Source organism: Engystomops pustulosus, chromosome 2 (genome assembly GCF_040894005.1).
Source record: "Engystomops pustulosus chromosome 2, aEngPut4.maternal, whole genome shotgun sequence".
In the NCBI taxonomy this organism is placed as follows: Eukaryota; Metazoa; Chordata; class Amphibia; order Anura; family Leptodactylidae; genus Engystomops; species Engystomops pustulosus.
The window spans coordinates 58869283-58890669 of NC_092412.1; the positions used below are offsets into that span (position 1 = coordinate 58869283).

General features: G+C 39.8%; 1 protein-coding gene across 2 annotated transcripts in view; it reads left to right on the plus strand.

The window, feature by feature from the left end:
• GALNT6 (polypeptide N-acetylgalactosaminyltransferase 6) overlaps positions 1-18563 on the plus strand; it is a 47362-nt gene extending 28799 nt beyond the window's left edge. For both annotated transcript variants that reach the window (XM_072134764.1, XM_072134763.1), the window contains exons 4-11: positions 1322-1471; positions 4988-5222; positions 8168-8285; positions 9474-9674; positions 12032-12163; positions 13486-13587; positions 15200-15358; positions 15991-18563. In XM_072134764.1, coding sequence (XP_071990865.1) covers positions 1322-1471; positions 4988-5222; positions 8168-8285; positions 9474-9674; positions 12032-12163; positions 13486-13587; positions 15200-15358; positions 15991-16104 — 1211 coding nt within the window. In that variant the 3' untranslated portion in view covers positions 16105-18563. The remainder of the gene's footprint in view (positions 1-1321; positions 1472-4987; positions 5223-8167; positions 8286-9473; positions 9675-12031; positions 12164-13485; positions 13588-15199; positions 15359-15990) is intronic.
• The last annotated feature ends 2824 nt before the right edge of the window (positions 18564-21387 follow it).

Below are 21387 nucleotides of genomic sequence, written 5' to 3' on the forward strand. Positions count from 1 at the left end.
GCGATGACATCGGGGGAGCAGCGCTGCGCATCGGGGCCACAGGAGGGTGAGTATATAAGTTTATTATTTTTTTAGTCCATTTTTAATAAATTTTTGGTAGTATTGACTCGTGTATAAGCCGAGGGGATGTTTTTCAGCACATTTTTTGTGCTGAAAAACTCGGCTTATACACGAGTATATATATTTATTGGCAAAATTATGGCAGAGCTTTGGCTCTTCTGATGGCAGATGGTCAATCAATTGGTTAGTGCCAGATTCTGGATTTTGGCCAACTTAATACAACATTATTCCAGAAGGAACCATTGATTGTACCGCTCTTGTTTTTTGTGAACTACTTCTATCAGGACCTGAAGTACCTGGATGGTGACATAAATTTGGGGTATATTTATCGGACATGCAATATGTTAATAATATAAATATATGTGTGTGTTTATTATATATGTGTGTGTTTAGCATCGGTTATTGGGAGCCAAAACCAGTTGACAAACGGAACAGGTGCAAATTCTATATTCTACCTTATGTTTGTGTAGTCTCCACACCTGGTTTTGTGTTGCAATAACTTAAGGAAAAAACTGAAATGAAATAACTGAGATGTGAATTGGTCCTTGGGTGCTGCATTAGTACAATGTTTAGTAAAACCTTAGTAAACCTATAGTAAAACCTTAACATTCAGAAGTCAGTGAGAGATATGGTTATCTCCCATGTGTAATGAAGTGAATGACTCCGCTAGGTCTGCCAGGGTCTCTCTGACAAGCCTAGTTTATCTAGCGGCCAATGTACCTGAGATGATTAAAGGGATTGTATTTCCAGAACTGGATAGCAACAAAAGACTTCATTTTCTAATTTTGCTTCTCCCTCTAATGCAATGAACAAAAGTATTTTGTCTCCAGGTGGATTTAATTGTATTTCCTTCTTACATTTGTAAATTCCATTGAGTGGTAGATAATACCAAAGGTTTTCACCCAGTATTTTTTTCTATGCTTGAGTTGCAGTATGTTTTTACAAATGGCAAAATATTGGTAATTCACTTTAAAACTCATCACTTACGTTATTGGGTTGAAGATGCCTAGATACAGAAATAACATGTGGGCACTATAGATAAGGTGCAATGCATGACATAGATACAGTTTATTTTTACCTAGCCACAAACTAATAATTATGAACTCTTTGATCATCTTATTGCATTACAGAATACTAATATTTTATAATATAAATATATTTAATAGGCAAGTGTGCTGGATTGGACCAGTAAGTGACATGTTCATAGCCATGAGTTATATGAAATGTTTTAAAACTATGTCTGCTTTTTTCACATTTACAGAATATTTAAAGGAGGAGCTGGATACCTATGTGAAGTCTTTACAGATTGTAAAAGTTGTGCGGCAGCAGGAGAGGAAGGGTCTCATCACTGCACGGTTGTTGGGTGCCAGTGTTGCTACTGGTGAGGTGCTGACCTTCCTGGATGCCCACTGTAAGTAACTTTTGTCAGTTTCTAATACTTGTTTATAATCTATTAATTTTCCTACATGACTTTTATGCCACCAAAATTCAGGCAAAATAAACCAGGGGCACTTATTCATAGATCCAGGCACTGTGACTGTGTTACATCTTCTTAAATATGTTATCTGTGGCCTCCTTTCTTCTGAATTCAACTTTCAGAAGTGGAGGGTAATACTGAGACCTGCTGCTGCATAGTGTAACAACTGTTTGTAAAGCCAGAGCACAAAGGGGCTAGGGTAGCCCTTCTGGCTCATTAGCATAATTTTAAAAGTTGATTTTAAAAGGAAGGAGGCCATGTGAGTAGGGCAGTGGCTTAGAATGTGCACCATTATGGGGTAATATGAGCTCTTGTGAACCGAAGATGCTATCCCATGCTCATTATGGCACTGTCCCTGGCATACAGTGAAAAACAGCAGTGCTTATGCCACATCCCGTTTTTCTTCCCCTCTGTTGTACATACATGTCTAGAGGACTCCGGACATGTCCATACAACAATGTATCGCACTACTTAGTTATACTGTATTCTTATTCGTGAGGAAACATCCTCCTATTCAGCCCCTTCTCCCTGAAAGTGGAAGGAGGGGTGAACATCAGCAGCAGGCAGTGATTTGCTGCTGCTGATGGACCGTTACATCACTGTGGGAACACCTACAGTGTACACTCAGCAGAGACTGGGAGATTGATGCCATACATTGTCATCCATCTCCTATAGGCTATTATAGTCTCCTCTGATCATATACTATTTTTACAGCAGGATGAAAATTTCCAGTTTACTATGTTTCTTCATCCTGTTTCCTGGGAAATGTGCCATATACTGAGCAGACAGGGGCCCCTGGTCCCTCCCTGCCTGCCAGTATATGGCTGTAGACATTCGGCATTTATATCAGGAGCTTTCTTGGTCCCTAATATAATCTGTCATCAACTGGTTTTCCACATAATCGCTATTGCAGAGTACCTTTGTTTTTCTTTATTTTTGGCAACTATTATACAATAGGACGCCCTTAGGGCTCACATCAATCTATTGTTGACTTGAAAGGAACATGTATGTTGTTTAATATGTCGTCAGAAGGTCTAATGGTGATTAAGAGTCAATATTAGTCTGAAGGTGCGCACCACACTATTCCACATATTTGTTGAAGGGCGGGGGAGGGAATCCTTTCATCAATTGCTTTAGGACATGGAATAGCTGTGTGCATACGTAGGATAGTGGAACCTGTTTTCCTTGCATTGCATTTCCTCATTCTTTGTTGCCTAACAACGCAGGATGAGTTTAATCACCTAAGATCTGTCTCACGTATTTGCAGTAAAACATGTGAATTGCTGTTTGGTTAGACAATAGACAATGAAGGGAAAGAATGAAAATGCCCAGTTAACGTATAATGACCCTAACTCAGGACCACTCCCTGATCTCCAGTGACAACTTATGTCAGTGACAGTGTCATGATCTTTAGGAAAGGGTAAAGTACAATAATTGATACTTCACAAAAACACTTGTAATTTTTTTTTAGTAGTGTTTGACTTGGGCAAGGTAGTGTTTGTATTAAAGCTCTATAGGATGGCACAGCAGCTACGTGCACGTAGGTTTCCTACACCTCGCACGTTCCTGTCCTTCTTCACTAGATGGACTAGCCACATTGAGGGCTTATTACTTATCTGAAGTACCTTCTATTATAGGCAAGTCGAATTATTATGAAGTAGTGAAAAAGTGCAATATTTATGTAAAACTTTTGCAATAAACTGGCATATGCAAAATACAAGGTGGAAAAGTGATCATAATCGCAATAATTGCCCCTCCACCGGTTGTGTTGATCGTATAAGCTGCATAAAGCATACAACCAACCAATGAAAATATGATGGTTGGCTGATCTGCAAGAAACGTACCCATTCAGTTGTTGGGGGCAAATAATAATTGTATTTGTTCTGTTTAATGGGCTTTTAAATTAGTCATTGGTACTAATCTGTTTGGACAAGGAAAAAATATAACATTACAGTCTGTGAAGGACTTCCTTGGACCTACCAGGAAGTGTGGGTCCAAGGAAGTCTGGGAGCCCATCCTCCATCATCCTTTTAGAAATATACCATACTAATTGCACAGTGCTGGTTCACAGCAGCTTCTCTGACACTGACTGCTGCTGATTGAACAGTGTCAGAAAAATAAGCATAACATACTGAACTCTAGCACTACCAGTGGAGAGGAATGCCCTTTTCAGACAGTGGGATTAATATCTCTGCAATCATGATGGCTAGAAAGCACATTTAAAGTACCCCTGGATCTGTGTAGCGACCACTTTGGAAGGGTCCTCTAACCATACTATTCAAAGGACCGAAGTGAAACATGTACATCCAGATTTGACTCATTACAGCAAATTTAGGAAACTGCATTACAAGTTCTCTCCCCGTGTGTAATGCTGGGTGTGACTGATTTATTAAGATCGTGTGCCATAAATCATAAATAAATAAATCTGTTGCTTCCCTACACTGGCCCGAGAGTTGGCCAACTTTTTTATGGTGCACCTTTAACATAGAGCGTGCAACAGACTTTGCACAGACATGGTCACCAGTGCACGGTCTGAGTGAGCGTCAGAACGCCCCCTAATTTGTGCTGCATGGTGGCTAGTGCAGCTGTACCACAAGAGTCATGAGCGACACATTTGTGCTGCAGACACTTCTTTTAATACCTGTACAAGCAGTTTAGACCTAAAAGAACGTGCAAAGTCCAACAATAAACTGGCGCAGGGCCTTTAGTAATTGTGCCGCTTTGATGTTTTATTCCTACACAAGTCTGTGCTCTTGTCCAATCTATTTTCATACCTATTTGCCTTTACAGGCACACATATTGCTCTGGCTAAGGTATTGGTTGCTGGAATAGATAAAAGGAACAGAAATTGATGTCTCTGAAAGAGTTAAAGGATTGATGGGTACAAGTTATTATATGTTTGAAAAACATGCATGGATTCCGTGAGTAAACTAGGCTCCATGGCGGATACTGTATCAATGTTATACAATACAATTTAAACTGAATCAGTTTACCTATATATTAAACACTACATAAGACTGTCACATAGCAGTACCAACCACTCTGTGATTCCAGATTATTGGCAGACTCAGAGATATAAAGAGAAATCAAGAAATAGAGTTCTATAGAACTACCATCACCAAATGTATTAGACTTGTAGTCATTTTATTGATTGTGTTACTAATTTTTGTCAATTGTGATTGGAATATTAAATGTATCATATTTTTATCATATTATTTGCTTCCCTACCATTCTTGTATGATCATGTGAGGAATAGACTTCTAAGTGGTGCTTTAGATAACATTGATAAGAGTCCCTTTACATTTTCTTCTTGTGATATCCAAGAAAATCTATGAGCACACCAGTCTAGCGAAATATCCTCTAACAGGGGCACTGGTGATGTCCCTAAATTAACATTATTGCTTTTAACATTTAATATCTAAAACTATCCTTTCCTTTACTGTTGGACAGGTGAATGTTTCCATGGTTGGCTGGAGCCTTTGTTATCACGCATTGCTGAGGACCACACTGCGGTGGTGAGCCCTGATATTACAACTATTGACCTCAATACTTTTGAATTTTCCAAACCTGTGCAGTATGGAAAGCACCACAGTCGTGGCAACTTTGACTGGAGCTTGACCTTTGGTTGGGAAGCCATCCCAGCTCACGAGAAAGAAAGAAGAAAGGATGAAACTTACCCCATTAAGTAAGTGTTAATAAGAATTATTGGTATTAAAGGAACACTGCAAAAAAAAGAACTCTAGGTTGACTCAAAGTTCTAAGAATTTAATGACTCCACGTTCTAGCAAGATTCTAGGAATACAGTACAATTAAAATGAGTCATGTTCCTTCCTTCAGATTCTGCACCATATATTATTCAATGAATTAGTCCTTTAATGTATTTCAAATGAAAAGTAATGTGCACTGATTATGCAAAACATATATGGTTTTTATTTTTGACCATGGTAGGCCTCTGAAAAATGGACCATGTGCTGCCCAGATTTCAGACTGAGCACAGTTCAGGGGATGGAACTCGTAGTGATATATGATGTAAGGAGTCATCACTTCATCACTGCTGTAATAGTCATCATGATTATGCAGGTAATCCGTGACTCCTTGATGATTATCAAACATCCATGATTATCAAATATCCATATAGTCTACAAAGTTCCATTCTCTGCACTGTGGTTGGTCTCTGAATTGTTCGGTTTTCACGGACCGACACCCCATGAAGATTTATTCTCATATATGCTGTATGCACAAAATATGTCATGCATTTCTGACAGATGTGGTGTCGAGTACAGGCAGTCCCCGGGTTACGTACAAGATAGGGTCCGGAGGTTTGTTCTTAAGTTGAATTTGTATGTAAGTCGAAACTGTATATTTTATAATTGTAGATCCAGACAAAAACATTTTTTACCCCAGTGACAATTGGAGTTTAAACATTTTTTGCTGTAATGGGACCAAGGATTATCAATAAAGCTTCATTACAGACACCTTACAGCTGATCATTGCAGCCTGGGACCATAGTAAAGCATTCAGAAAGCTTCATCAGAGGTCAGAGGGGTCTGTCTGTAACTATGAGTTGTCTGTAAGTCGGGTGTCCTTAAGTAGGGGACCGCCTGTAATGAGAAATAAAATCTTTGTCACTTTTATGAATTCTATTTCTAGGAATATATCTTTTCCACTTTATCATGTGAATCCAGATCTAGTAGATAGATTTATGATGTGTGACTTTTTGAAAAGCTGTACATTTAGTTGCAAATCCACTCCACTCCAGTCCCTCAATGGGGTAAAAAAAAACTTAGGAACTTATTGTGAAAAATCTGCAACTTTTTTTTTTTTTCAACTATAAAGTCACATATCCACTGCAGACAGTAACACCTCATGTGTCACATTTATCATGCTGTCTAAGACACTTTTTAGATGTCTTTTCTATGCCCCATCTATCAAAGAGCTCCTAAGATACCCTAAAAAATTGGAGTAAGATCCTTCCTAATAATAAACCTGCCCTAGTATCTCCATAGCTATAAAACCTCTAGACAATAATTGCATACTTCATTAAAACCTTATCTAGCTTCCCCAGCTGCCAAGGTGGTGACGCTCCTTTCAACACTCCTTTACTATGGCAATTGGTGAACAAGTTTACATAAGATTAGCCTCACTCCGTACGTTACCCTTGCTTCATCTAAGAATTTTATACATAAAATTATGAAATATTTTCAGTCCTCTTAATCATCAATACACACAAGCCAAGCGGTCAAAAGGACAGGGGATGTGGGGAGCATCATTGTTTGGTTGAAAATTGTTGTTTAATAATGATAATTTCATCATTTTTATAATGCCACACTGCAATTTACACATAGATAGGTTATGAGGTCATGGTATGGTGCATTAAGTGATATCACAAAAATAGTATAACCAGGTCCTCAAGTTATTTGCATCTGTATGTAAGCCATACTCTACATCTACTCTACATCTACTTTTACTTCTGCAGGTCAACATGTTCTTAGGAAACGTGGCACTCACCCCCTCAGTTACTTCTAAAAGACTTTTAACATTGTGTAGCCATATAATCTTGGTGCTTATCTATAGCTGGGTGTTGAAGCGGTACATGGGTCATCTGAGATGATCTATTACGTGTGCTGTAAGTGAAGTGACAGAGGGTGGTTCCAGCTATGATGACGTAGCCACTTGCACTGCCAACTAGCTGACTTATCTTGGCTAATTGGCGCACATGTTGATTCATTAGCGACACACCCTTGCCTGGTTAGTACATCGCTATGGCACTCTTACTTCCTAAGTCTATAAATACTGTTGCCGCTTATTAGAAATGAGGAACTAAAACAGTTTAGACTGAGTTCACTTGGAGCCACTGCAAGCTCTGACATAGTTAGAACATATAAAAGTATAGCACTAGTTATTTTTTTGACAGCACATTGATTAAAAACATGACATACCAGTCAATAATTAGGGTAATGTAATAAGGCAATATCAGAGCATTTCACTATTTCATAATTATTTGTATATGAGCCATTGTAGCATATAGTACAAATAGTTAAAGCAAGGTTTGGCTGAAGTCGATGTGATACATGAAGTGTGCAATATGATATCCAAAACTGACAAGTTATTGCTGATGGAACAAGTGGGAGAGATGCATAAGGAGGCATCCATTGTGCCTCAATACTAATTATCCACTTGGTGTAAATTTTAGATATAGTCGTTAAAGTTTTAGTTGTTTGTGTTCTCTATTATTATTTTATTTTCATATTCTATTACCCTGTCTATGGGGAGACTGCTGTGAATATGGCACATTCTGGTCCTGTCTTAAAACCTTTTGTTGTATTATTACTTCCTGTACTCAATTTATGCCTCATTTTTCTGGAATAGGGGCTGAGCTGCAGTGACACAGTTGAGCCACTACACAGAAAATGGAGCTATAATTCCAGTTTTGTTCTCTGTGCTGGTTCTGGGGGCATTTGCATACAGCTTATCAGTTGGGTGCTGCATGTCAGACCCCCCCAAATCTTATGCTAAGCCCAGAAACCCCTTTTAAGGCTCTGTATTTTCAATCCATATCTGTTCTTTTAAAGACACTTAACATAATAACTGCTGATATTTCTTTTTTGATTTTTATTCTTTCTCTTCTAGGTCACCGACTTTTGCAGGAGGTCTGTTTTCTATTTCCAAGGCTTATTTTGAACACATTGGATCATATGATGATCAGATGGAAATCTGGGGTGGCGAGAATGTAGAAATGTCTTTTAGGGTAGGTACTCCAAAATGTATTTTTTTTTTTTTTGCTTTATTTTCATTGTGTCATCTAGTGGAGCATCTTGTGTTCCACATATCCTTGTTTTGTTTTTTGTTGTTTACTGAAAGTGACAGGCTCTGTATTGCAACCCAATGGATCTAATATAACAGCTTGGTATACAGACCCATAACCACATTGGTCGGGGCTTATAGGAACAAACCATTAAAAGGAAAAAATATATAATATCTATATACCATCACAATATGTTATTGTAGCATTGAACAGTGACCATGTCATCAACGGCTCCAAGCCAGTAATGGAGTTTGCCATATGAATGCCAGTCTTAAAGTTCTACCTGCTGGTGCTCCGGAGCCCGTATCCCCCTAAGAGGCTGCAGCCCTTTTAATGGATACGAGTGCCAAAGTGGCGTGTGGGTTGATGGAGCCTAAAAACTGGTGAGAAGGGGGAGAGTCTCTGCAAGTAAAATTAATACTCTCCTACATGCGCTGGGCTCTCCTCGCTCCCACACTTCTTAGGGCACCAGCGGATGCCAGCATTCACTATTCTCTGACTCGGAAGCCACCGCCGTCGCTGCTTAGGAGTGTTCATATAACATAAATCCCAAAATGCATCTACAATATATACAGTATGTAGCCCTGTACATGCTCAGACAAGGAGGCAGGCAGTGGTGAGTCAGACTGCAGCACAGGCCCCATCTAGTGGCTGGTCTTGGGACGGCAATTCGACGTTTCCCCCTATGATGGTGGCCGTGTATGTTGGTATATTTTCTATAAGGACCGTTATCATGGCAGCTCAGGCTTCATTCAGGGGCTCTAGTTCAGAAAATTATTAAAAGTATTTTTTTGTATGGAGCATTTCCCGGTAAACAAAAAAAAATGGAAAATACTAGAGATTTGCTTAATTCTTTAAGTTAAAGATAATTTATTAACATAAACCTTTTGTCCTGTATTTAATAATAATAGCCTCTTCGGTAGAGGATTGTTTTCTATATATGTCTGTGTGCATATATCATAAAAGGATCACAGGATCCTAAGAGACATTTATGAAACAGGGGCTTTACTTTACATATCGGGAAAGCAGGGCGGAACGTGTAATAGATGTGTATTGGTAATTACCTAACCCTTTTAAGTAGTTGAAGACTTGGCTTTCTTTGATACAATTGTCATTACATTATCATTGTAGGTCTGGCAATGTGGGGGACAGCTAGAGATCATACCTTGCTCAGTTGTTGGCCATGTGTTCCGCACAAAAAGCCCTCATTCCTTCCCCAAAGGTACCCAGGTGATTACTAGAAACCAGGTACGTCTAGCTGAAGTCTGGATGGATGATTATAAAGAGATTTACTACCGAAGGAACCAGCAAGCTGCTAAAATGGTAAAAGAGGTAAGCTGCAGAGGTTTCTATATTCCAAGGAGTCATATGATGAGAATCTGTATAAGTTCAGTTTAGTTAATTATCCCAATTATTTATGATGCATTTCTTAAGGAATCACTTGGGATTGCAGTTTAGTTTCTTATATCAATTTCTTAAATTTCTTCTGATTGTTTCTAACCTTCATAAATGATCAGTTAAAAGAAAACAAGGCTTAGTGGAGATATTACTATCTATATGTAATGGGGGAGATTTATTATGCTTTGTCAGAGAAGATATGTAAATCTTCCAATTCCTGACAGTTCAGAGTTCTTCCTCCACGCCACTTAAGACATGTTCAGGAGGAGGTGGGCAAAGCATCTGTGGAGACTATAGCCAAGATCTCAGAAAGGTCAGACCTGGTCTAAACAAGAGATTGCTTCCAGATGTACTAAGAGGCCCGAGCCTATATGTAGAGTAGATGGGGGATGCTGGGGGGAATATTTAAAATGCAATGTTTAAAACGCCAGTCTTACTAAATTCCCCCTAATGTGTGCGTGTATATATGTTATAAAAGACTTCCCTCAGTATAATCGCCTACCTGTGGTGCCAGTGTTGGATTGGGGCTTCTTGGGCCCACCAGATAAAAAAAGAAAATCTTTTGAGGGCCAAACCTCCAACAACCCCTAGTAAATAGACCATTATAGCCTCCAAATTAAAGGGAAATTCCCATTTCAGCAAATTTAATGTTCTTGTTTGTATGATGAAAAGTTATACCATTTTCCAATATCCTTTCTTTATCAATTCCTTAATTTTCTAGATCTCTGCTTGCTGTCATTTTATAGGAAGCTTCTATGTTTACTTCCAGTGGACAGAAATCTGACCATGGTCATGACATGTGCACGTCTCATTATACACTCACCGGCCACTTTATTAGGTACACCATGCTAGTAATGGGTTGGACCCCCAATTCTTGGTGACATAGATTCAACAAGGTGCTGGAAGCATTCCTCAGAGATTTTGGTCCATATTGACATGATGGCATCACACAGTTGCCGCAGATTTGTCGGCTGCACATCCATGATGTGAATCTCCCGTTCCACCACATCCCAAAGATGCTCTATTGGATTGAGATCTGGTGACTGTGGAGGCCATTTGAGTACAGTGACCTCATTGTCATGTTCAAGAAACCAGTCTGAGATAATTCCAGCTTTATGACATGGCGCATTATCCTGCTGAAAGTAGCCATCAGATGTTGGGTACATTGTGGTCATAAAGGGATGGACATGGTCAGCAACAATACTCAGGTAGGCTGCGGCGTTGCAACGATGCTCAATTGGTACCAAGGGGCCCAAAGAGTGCCAAGAAAATATTCCCCACACCATGACACCACCACCACCAGCCTGAACCGTTGATACAAGGCAGGATGGATCCATGCTTTCATGTTGTTGACGCCAAATTCTGACCCTACCATCCGAATGTCGCAGCAGAAATCGAGACTCATTTGACAAGGCAACGTTTTTCCAATCTTCTACTGTCTAATTTCGATGAGCTTGTGCAAATTGTAGCCTCAGTTTCCTGTTCTTAGCTGAAAGGAGTGGCACCCGGTGTGGTCTTCTGCTGCTGTAGCCCATCTGCCTCAAAGTTCGACGTACTGTGCGTTCAGAGATGCTCTTCTGCCTACCTTGGTTGTAACAGGTGGCGATTTGAGTCACTGTTGCCTTTCTATCAGCTCGAACCAGTCTGCCCATTTTCCTCTGGCATCAACAAGGCATTTCCGCCCACAGAACTGCCGCTCACTGGATGTTTTTTCTTTTTCGGACCATTCTCTGGCACTCAAATCACCTTTCTTCCCCATACTGATGCTCGGTTTGAACTGCAGGAGATTGTCTTGACCATGTCTACATGCCTAAATGCACTGAGTTGCCGCCATGTGATTGGCTGATTAGAAATTAAGTGTTAACGAGCAGTTGGACAGGTGTACCTAATAAAGTGGCCGGTGAGTGTATAACACTGCTCTGATTACTCTCTGTGATACTAACGAGCCGTGCACCTGTCTGATCATGGTCGGATTCTGCCCCTATGGAAAGAAAGCAAGCAGAGATCTAGAAAACTGTGAGGAATTGATACAGAAAGTATATTGGAAAATGGTACAACTTTTCATCATACAAACAATAACTTTAAATTGCTAAAATAGGAATATATAGTATGCGGCTACAGCCCACTGCAGGATTCCCTGATATTCAGGTGAAGCCATTTGGCATTGTGAGGGGGCTGCCTCAGTGAAAGTTTTCATATTTAAAAAAAAATGGCACACTAGTCTCATCCGTTATGAGAAATGTACATTAACTTTTTTTTTTTTTTTTACATTTTTGTGTTTGTATTGATAGAGAAACTTTGGAGATATTTCCCCAAGGATGAAGCTGAAAGAAGACTTGAAGTGTAAGAATTTCTCATGGTACCTGCAGAATATCTACCCTGAGATGTTTATACCAGACCTCTCCCCAACATTTTATGGAGCGGTAAGTGATGTTAAAATAAGATTACAATCCAATTATGAATCCTACAAAGATAATGCAGTGAATTGAATATAGTAAAACCTGATTTGCGATTGCCCCATGTTTTATGCATACTGACTGGCTTTCTATTTTGCGATGGCCAATTTCCTTCAAAAGACCCCTTTTAATTGCACAGGCAGTCCTGACTTACGAATATTGGACTTACAGACGATCCTTAGTTACACATTGACATCTCTTCCCACTGTGACTTCTCGGGATGCTGTAAATGTACTGTACTTTAGACCCAGGGTGCAGTGATCAACTGTAAGGTGTCTGCAATGAACCTTTTATTGTTAAATCTTGTTCCCTTGTAAACCCAACATTTTTATAATCCAATGGTACAGGGATCAAAAAATACACTTGGTTAGAAGTAGGGAAACAAATTCAACTTAAAGGGAATCTGTTACCAGAATGTCTATAGCAACCGGTCCCCTGATAAAAATAGCAAAGTACTGTGCATGTAAAAAAAAAGTCTTTTATGTGTTAAAATAAAGTATGTGAAACACTTACTGGCTGCCTGATGAGTGCTTCCGCTTGAGTCCAACAGTGGTAGATTTTAAATGACAGCTTCTGTCTGCTCTATAATATGTTCACTGCTCTCCAGGCTCCAGCCCCCTCCCCGATCCTCTTCTAACATGCCGAGAGATTTGCTCACATTTATGAAAGTGTTTGCATCAGTTTTCTGTCTGACTTTGCACTAGAATGAATTTGCAAACTGCTTGCACAAGTATTTATAAAGGGTCTGCACCAGTTTTGCGTCGAGTCTGCTCTGTGTTCAACAAGACAGAAAAAATGTGCACCTAAAGGGGTGTGTAAGTGCTTGGTCAGAGTTTACGCCACATGAACAAAGTGCACCACACCAAAAAATGGTGCATTCTGCCAGAGCAGTACCGGGGGCGCCAGATTCATGAAGACCGTGTGACACATTTCATGAATCTGTTGAACACTCTATAGGCAAACCTTACATCATGCAGTTTGCACTATTTTTGATAAATGTGGGCCATTGTCTGCAGAGACCTGACACGTCATGAGGGAGGGGGAGATACAGTACTTTGCCTATAGCAACCTGACCCCTGACAGGTCTGGCGACAGGTTCTATGGCTTTGTTCTTAAAGGGAACCTATCTTTTACATAACCTGGGGACTGCCTGTAAATGTATCATTGTAAACGACCCCTTGTGTATTGTCTTTTTTTTCTGCGATCTTGGACTTTGTGTCTAGAGGCTAAGTATCAATCATCCAGCACACATAATGTACCTTCTGCTAACTGTATCATCTTTCTTTCAGATTAAAAATGAAGGATCTCAGAGCTGCTTAGATGTTGGAGAAAACAACCATGGAGGAAAACCCTTGATCATGTACCCTTGCCATGGAATGGGAGGAAACCAGGTACTCACTGGAAACCAGTTGGGACAATGGACCAGAATTGGTCGTTATTTATGTTTTATTTTTTAATGTATCAATTTTCTGTCAGTCTAGCAGACACTTGTGACCAGTGTCGGACTGGCCCACCAGAGTACCAGAGGATCCTCCGGTGGGCCCTCGCTCAACCCAATACTGAACCCTAGAGGTCCATCAGAAAAAGACACAATTTGGAGGTTGCTAGAGTATATTTCCTGGGGAATAATGAAGAGTGGGCCCCCAAATTTATTTTCTCTGGTGGGCCTAAGAAAACCCAGTCCGACACTTGTGACTACAGACAGTTACATACAAGATAGGTTCCCTTTAAAACAAAAACCTGTCAAGCACATGTAGCCCCTCTCCCCCCCCCCCAAAATTAAGGTCTTGCCTCATTTATGGTAGGCAGTTGATCTGCATAATATTGAAGCGAGTCTGCAGCTCCTGTGAATTATAAAATGAACCCCACCTGCCTGACTCAATTCACAGGATTACAATGCAGCCGTGTGTTCCTGAGCTGTCCTAAATCAGGCTGCAACACTCCCTGCCGCCTCTGCTAAGGTGCAGCACAGAAAGGGGTCTTTAGTTTGGGGGACTAGATGTGCACGATGGGTTCTCTTTTTTAAGTTGAATCTTTATGTAAGTCGGAACAGCTATATTTAGTAAGTGTAACTCCAGCCAAATTATTTTTTTTCTTCCCTGTGACAATTGTATTTGAAAAATTTTGGCTTGACAAAGGAACAAGGATTAAAGGGGTTGTCCGTTTTACCTCATATTAGTGTAATGTGTGGGAGCAGGATAATCGGTAATTTACCAATATACAACTATTAAAAGTTCTGCACCGCTTTATTGATATGTAAATGAAGCCTCTTGTTTTGATAATATCATGAGGGCCTGGCAGGGCGATTGCTCATAGACCCTCCATTTTATGGACAGGAATGTCTGGCTGATGAGGTAAAAGACAGGAAGCTTCACTTTACATATCAAGAAAGTCGAGCAGAACTTTTACTAGCTGTATATTGGTAAATTACCGATTTATCTTGCTCCCCCACACATAATAAAAAACATGAGGTAAAGTGGCCAACCCCATTAATCCTTGTTCTTTGTGAAACCAAAATTTTCCAAATATAATTGGCAATATGGTTTTATTGTTGGACACCTTACAGATGATAGTTGCAGCCTGGGACTAAAGTAAATTACCAGCATCTAGAGAGCTTCACCATAGGTCACAGTGAGCAAAATGGTCCGTCTGTAACTAGGAGTAGTCTGTAAATCAGATGTTCTTAAAGGACATCTACCACCCGGATAAAAGACTGTATGCAAATGGCTCCAGGCCCCATTAACAACTATGGAGCCTGGAGCCCCTCAGGCTTATTTGCAGTCCTTCATCCTGGTGGTAGATGCCCTTTTTTAAGTCGGAGACTGCCTGTATTGCCTATTAATCTAGGTTTTTTTACAATGCTTCAATGTTTCATAGCAACATCGCCATCTACAGGCGATTAACATGTAATATGCATCACTTTATTATAACTATAATAAATAGACCTATGCATTAATTATTTAAATTTCATTGAATTGTAAATCTATTGTTCATGTTTTGCAGTACATGGAATATACCTCACAAAAGGAACTGCGCCATAATATAGGGAAACAACTCTGCCTATGCTCCAAGTACGGCCCGGGCCAGGTAGAGCTCAGAGAGTGCCAGTACAAGGGCAAAGGGACAAGTGTACCGGGCAATGAAGAATGGGAGTTTACAAAGGTACAGCATGGTTCATCTTCTACATCAGAACTCGTTTTCTCCAAAAAATGTTAAAGGAAACCTACCACTTCGGATAGGGCTTCTAAGCCACACATGCCGCCGCTTATCTCCATTATGCTTTTAAACTGTTTTAAAGCGTTTTAACACTTTATTAATGTTTATATCCGAACTAGCTTCCCCGCACAGAGGTCCGCACTCGGCACACCATGTGCGCGACTGTGTGCGCGCCTGAATAGGAAGTGGTTGCGCGCATGGTGCCCCGAGCACGGACCTCGGTGCAGGGAAGCTAGTTCGGATATAAACGTTAATAAAGTGTTAAAACACTTTAAAACTATTTAAAAACATAACTGAGATAAGCGCCGGCACCAGCTCACCATGAGCTGGTGCACGGCATGTGCTGTTTAGAAGCCCTATACGAAGTGGTAGGTTTACTTTAAATGGTTAAAATTCATACAAGAAAAGCAAAGCTCGACAACATCAAAAAGTTACAAAATTATCCATTTGTTTATTGTATAATTTTGGAAAGTTCACGGTCATGCATGTGCGTGTATCTATGCGTGACTGTGTGTTTATGTATATGACAATTCCAACAATATTTTCTTTACAGTACTTTTTTTTCTTTTATTTAACAGGAAAGATTACTGAAAAACACTGGTTCAAATTTGTGTTTAACATCCCGAGGAGAGCATCCAGCCACCACAGAATGCAACCCTGGAGATATACATCAACGATGGGGCTTCAGCTAATCTTCATAGATATTGGCTACAAGTGGGGGTTCCATTCTTATAGTGCCTTTCATTCCACTGGATCCCGCTGAAGAAATCTAAAGATAAAAGTTACCAAAGAATCAAGAAAACCTGGAACTTTTATCTTCCATTGACACGTTTACATTTTAGAACTGTGCCTTGAAGGAAGAGACAATAACCAAAAGAACAGCATTACCATAAAAATGCATTCCTAAAGCTAAACTCTGAAATAAGTCAGATGTTTCAGAACACCGTGGGTGCCCCTTTAACTTGACACTTGGTTTTTATGAACAAGGTTGATTTGCACTAGATGCTCTTTTATACACTACAAGAGTGCGAGATACAAGTTTTGATCATATTCTTGTCTTGGAGTCTTGATGAGGTTCCTCTGTGAAGTGACAAGCTGCTCTTCTTTACTTGTAGCAAAAAACCTAGGACTCCTAGTCTAGAGCAGGTTTAAGGAGACTCTGGACTTCCATCTGCTGTGAATCCACAAGACTTATTAACATTCACAGCAGCTGGAAATCCAGAGGATAACTCTAGAGCGTATCAAGGTGTCCTTCATGAATGTATGGTCAAGCTGAAGGTTCTCTACACTGGATTACTCTATATAGACATTTTACATACAATCCTGCTCGGGTGTGTATACATTTTTGTCCTACCGGTCCATGATTCTTTCTGCAGGAGATAAATAAAATTGATTTCATTGACTCAAACCTTAACCTAGGAGGAGCTGTGAGGATCCCGGCTACAACTACCACCTCAAATGCACTTGCCCTTTTATTTTCTTTTGTCTACAGCCTGTATGGCACTTCAGAATATCTAAAGAGCCTAGCCTAGAGTAATTTATTTAACATTAAAACCTAAAAAAAAATTTTCCTTGTTTTTATTTACAAAGGGGCTGAAATATTTTGTAGCTGAGGGCCATTCAATACTTCTTTCAATTTTTAAAGGCAATGAAGTGTGTTTATGTGAAGACCACCTCTACACACTGGAGACAATAAGAATTATGTAGCAGTTATGCTGGTTCCAAAGACAGAGGATACTTTGAGTGAGTTTGTTGTAGTATGTAATTGCTAATGGCAATCCAGGCGGAATGTATACTTGCAATGATGTGGATGGGTTTTAAAACTTGCCCACTTTGCCTACTACCTAATGGATTTGCCGCTCTGTATTGCTGTGCACTAAGTTTAATGCAGTAGTGCAGTGTATTGGATTGACAAACCCAAACACACTTTAATGTAAAAAATCTAATTTAGGATCAGGAAGCGGAAATCAACGTTTGCAATGCAAAGGTTAAGCTCCACCCACCTACCACGGCAAAATCGTGGCATAAAAATGCTTTAGAAACCAGCTGATTTTAGGGTAATCTCGCAGTCATTATGTAACTTGGAAAGGTACCTCTCCACATAATGCAGCTGTGTGTTTTTCTGCAGATTTTTTCTGTGTAATGACAGAAGTTCAACCTTCGCAGAGTTCAACCTTTGCAGTGCAAAAATTTTTGCCACCAAAATAAACCAAGATCCATTTCAGGTGTGTTTTTTTTTTTTTTTTTTTGTCTAGTCTTTCTGCAGTCCATTATAAAAGCTCCTTTAAATATTGTTAATGTGAACAGCAACTTACACAGCTAAGCCTACTCTACCTTAGAATGTGTATGTACTTGGGCTGCAATGGACTCATGCTCTGTTGTTTGTGGCCTATGTCTCATCAATATGTCAGGTCCACTCATGTGCCAATGACAGTAGAAAGGACCGCTCAAGCCCCAAATATGATTTTGTGGCTAGAGGAGTTGACTCACACAAAGTGCTGTGGAAAGTACTGTATTGTCTGTGAGACCACATGATGTTGGTGTCGGCACTGCCAGCAGACAAGGACTCCTTGCATCATATCACTATGATGCAAGGACTCTTGTCAACTGCACTGTACTTGATCCCCAGGATGTGCCCAGAACATGATCCATGGACAACACATTCATGTGCAGCCTTGAATAGTCTGTCTGTTGGAAAATGAAAAAAAATGTCTCCTTTGCCGGTGCTTCTTAAAGTTTAGTTGAAGTTGGATGACCTTGATATTTCTCACCTGTCTTTAAAATACCTGATAAATCAGGATTGCAGCTTATTTTGCATCATGCACCCAGTTTTAACTTGTCCTGTTTTTATTTTTTTATTGTTAAATGTCTATTAGGATGAAGGGTTATTTTCTTTTTGTTTTCCTCTTTAGGGAGGGTTATGGAAATATGAGGCTGAATCACTGTGACTCTTATGATCAGATAATTGGACAGTAAGGACTATGCCTAAATTAGGCTTCCTACGATAGAGCAGAATGTTATGAATGATTCTTTGTATTTATAATTGTGAAATCAGTGTGTATAAAATGTTAACAGCGTTGTGGCAATTTGGTTACAGCTCCACTCTGTTAGTTAAAATAAAATGCTATTTTTCATTGTGTGATGAGAAAAATATTTGTTTGTGTTTTTTATAGGATGCAAAATTGTTATAATAATGCATCTTTATTTCTATAGAGCAGTGGTGGCAAACATATGGCATGGGTGCCAGCAGTGGCTCTCGGAGCCCTCTATGTGGGCACCCTTGCCATCACCCCGGGCAGGGTTTGCCAGACAGGACTCGAGGCCTCTTGCAGTCCCACACAGCCCAGGACCCTAGAAGGAAGCTACAATGATAATCCAAACTTCTTCTCCTTCCTTCTACTGTATTAGTGTCCTTGGGTGCCTATACAATTTAAACCTCTGAAAGTTCAGGGAGTCATAAGTTACTGCCTAAATTGTCGCATTTTGAAAAATATGTGGTTGTAGTTTGGGAACTTGGTGTCTTAAAGGTTTGCCATCACTGCTATAGAGCAATCATATTCTGCAGCTCATTACAGATCATGGGGGTAATATACAAATAAAGGAAGAGCATCACAGAGCAATAAGATGGTCACATGAAACAGGAATAGGGGGCGACAGAGGAGGTAGAAGAACTTGTACAATGTTCCATCCATCCATCTAGCTATAAGCTGGTGTAAAGTAAGTTGCCATAAGCTTTTACAAAAGATCAAGCAAGTGAGACCCCTCATAATCATGGGTGGGCTCTACTAGACACCCCGGACGACAAACAACAACTGTTTAGCAATGTCTTTTCTAGGCAGCTCAATTCTTTTTTGGTGGGTTAGGTAGCATGGGTCTTCTAGGGCCCATATAGCAAAACACCCATTTATAATCTGCTATTTTCCAGAGCAGATGCAAGAATTGTGTATGGGATTAACCCAATAGCCACCATGTCACAAGGACAACAAGTAGGGGTGTTCCCAGATATTATAGGACCCAATAGGAACTTCTGTGCCCTGTCATGTTTCTATTAATGTGAATACAAATCTTGTGTCGGCTTATTATTGGGACACTGTCTCCTGAGTTTACACCACTAAACTAGTATCCCCCCCAGGTAGGGTATAAAAAAATGTCATTTCTAGCATTTCCCTCTTTTTAAAACTCACCCATTTTACTTTTAAAAATTGCCTCCAAAATCCTATTCAAATAAGCTTTTTGTTTAAGATGAGTCTCTTTCAGAAGCTAAAGGAGCATTATTTTGGACACCCCTGTCTTATATTCATTGTAAAATGGGCCCCGACACTTGCCCAGATATGTATAGTGCTGGCACCGGCCCTGGTTGGCCGTATTGCCCATTAAAGTGAATGTGGCCGTTTGCTACCTGTTCCAAAACTGTACGATATGGGTAGCACATTGCCATATTAAAATGTTTATCTTAAAGGGGCCAAATAGGGTAAAATTTAGAGATGGTCCTATATAGGTTGCTTTCATACACAGCATTTGAAATGTGATTTAACAGTAGTTTAATATGTATTTAACACAAGTAATGAAAACAATCAGTTCTCCAAATGGCAACATAAGCACCATGTGTTTCCATACTGAGAATGGATCTAATACTGATAAAACGCTTGGACATCACATCAAATGTTCAACAAAGGGATTCATTTCTGAATTTCTTCTACTCTTTGATCCTGCAGGTGTTGCATTAGACTAATTTAATCACAAATATCTTGGCTACAGTAGTTGGTGGCCTTGACTCTATGATGTAAAAACAGCAGGTGATTTATCGCACAGTTGTTTACTGGATTTCACACGTCAGCAAATAATTTTATGGTCTTAAAGGGTATAGGTATAATGCCTCAGAAAGTATACCCATACCTACCCACTGAAGGTGCATTAATATGTAGTGTTTGCAATGCATTTAGAAAAGCATTTCAAATGCAAGTGGGCGGGGCTCGTCCCAATCCCATATGCCATTCCATTGAAACGCATGCAATCGGTAGGTAGCACCCAGTGTTTTGCATTGTGTGCTATGGTCAAGGTTCCATGAACCGTAAACCCTGCATGCTAACCCACAGTGGTTTACTGTACCATTCTAGGGGGTGTCATTGAAACAAATCCCATCCACTTGCTCAAAACTGATGGAAACTGATTTCTAGTGTGGGGTTGGAATCTGCAGCATGTTAACTATTGCTCCGGATCTAAGGTAAGGATTTCAATGTTTACACTTTCTGCTTCCAGCTGCGGTCATCCGCTGCAGTCTTGTTACAGCAATTCCGTACTGTCCCAAACCTCAAGATATATATGGGAAGGGGAGCATATTTCAAGTAAAATGGCAACATTTTTGCAAGTATAAACCCAGGAAAAGTGGGCATGGCTTATTCCCCAAATAGTTCATGGACAGATTTATGAACTTTGCCTTTTTAAAATTGTGGTATTTGCTTAATGTCGCCACTACTAGCATCACTTGACTATCATGTGAAGGATAGCGGCACCTGTGAAAATCCAGCCACCAAAAACCTGTGGCACATGAAAAACAGAAGTGTAAAAAAAAAAAAAAAAAAACGTGCAAATAATACATACACCTCCCTGCCCCCAAAAATGCTTGCTTGCTTCTTTAAATTTACTCCTGGTTTATGTTTTGTAAAAACGAAGCAAAACCTGTGTCAAAAGGAAAAGGAAACTAAACATATATAAATATAAAACAGCTATTATCAAGAAGCACATTTATCCCTATATTGTTCTCTCCCATTCCTGTAATGTTCTGCCATTCGTTTGTAAGGTTTACTCTGCATCTATGCATATTTAATTCAGTTTACAAGAAATTTACAGATATGGGGAGGAACAAAATAGGGATAGTTGTACTGCTGTTTAGTAGTGGGTTTCAAAGATATGTTTGGTTAATGTTGGTTAGAAGTTCTTTTCGGAAATTTTCCATTCCTTCTTGGTAGGAATTA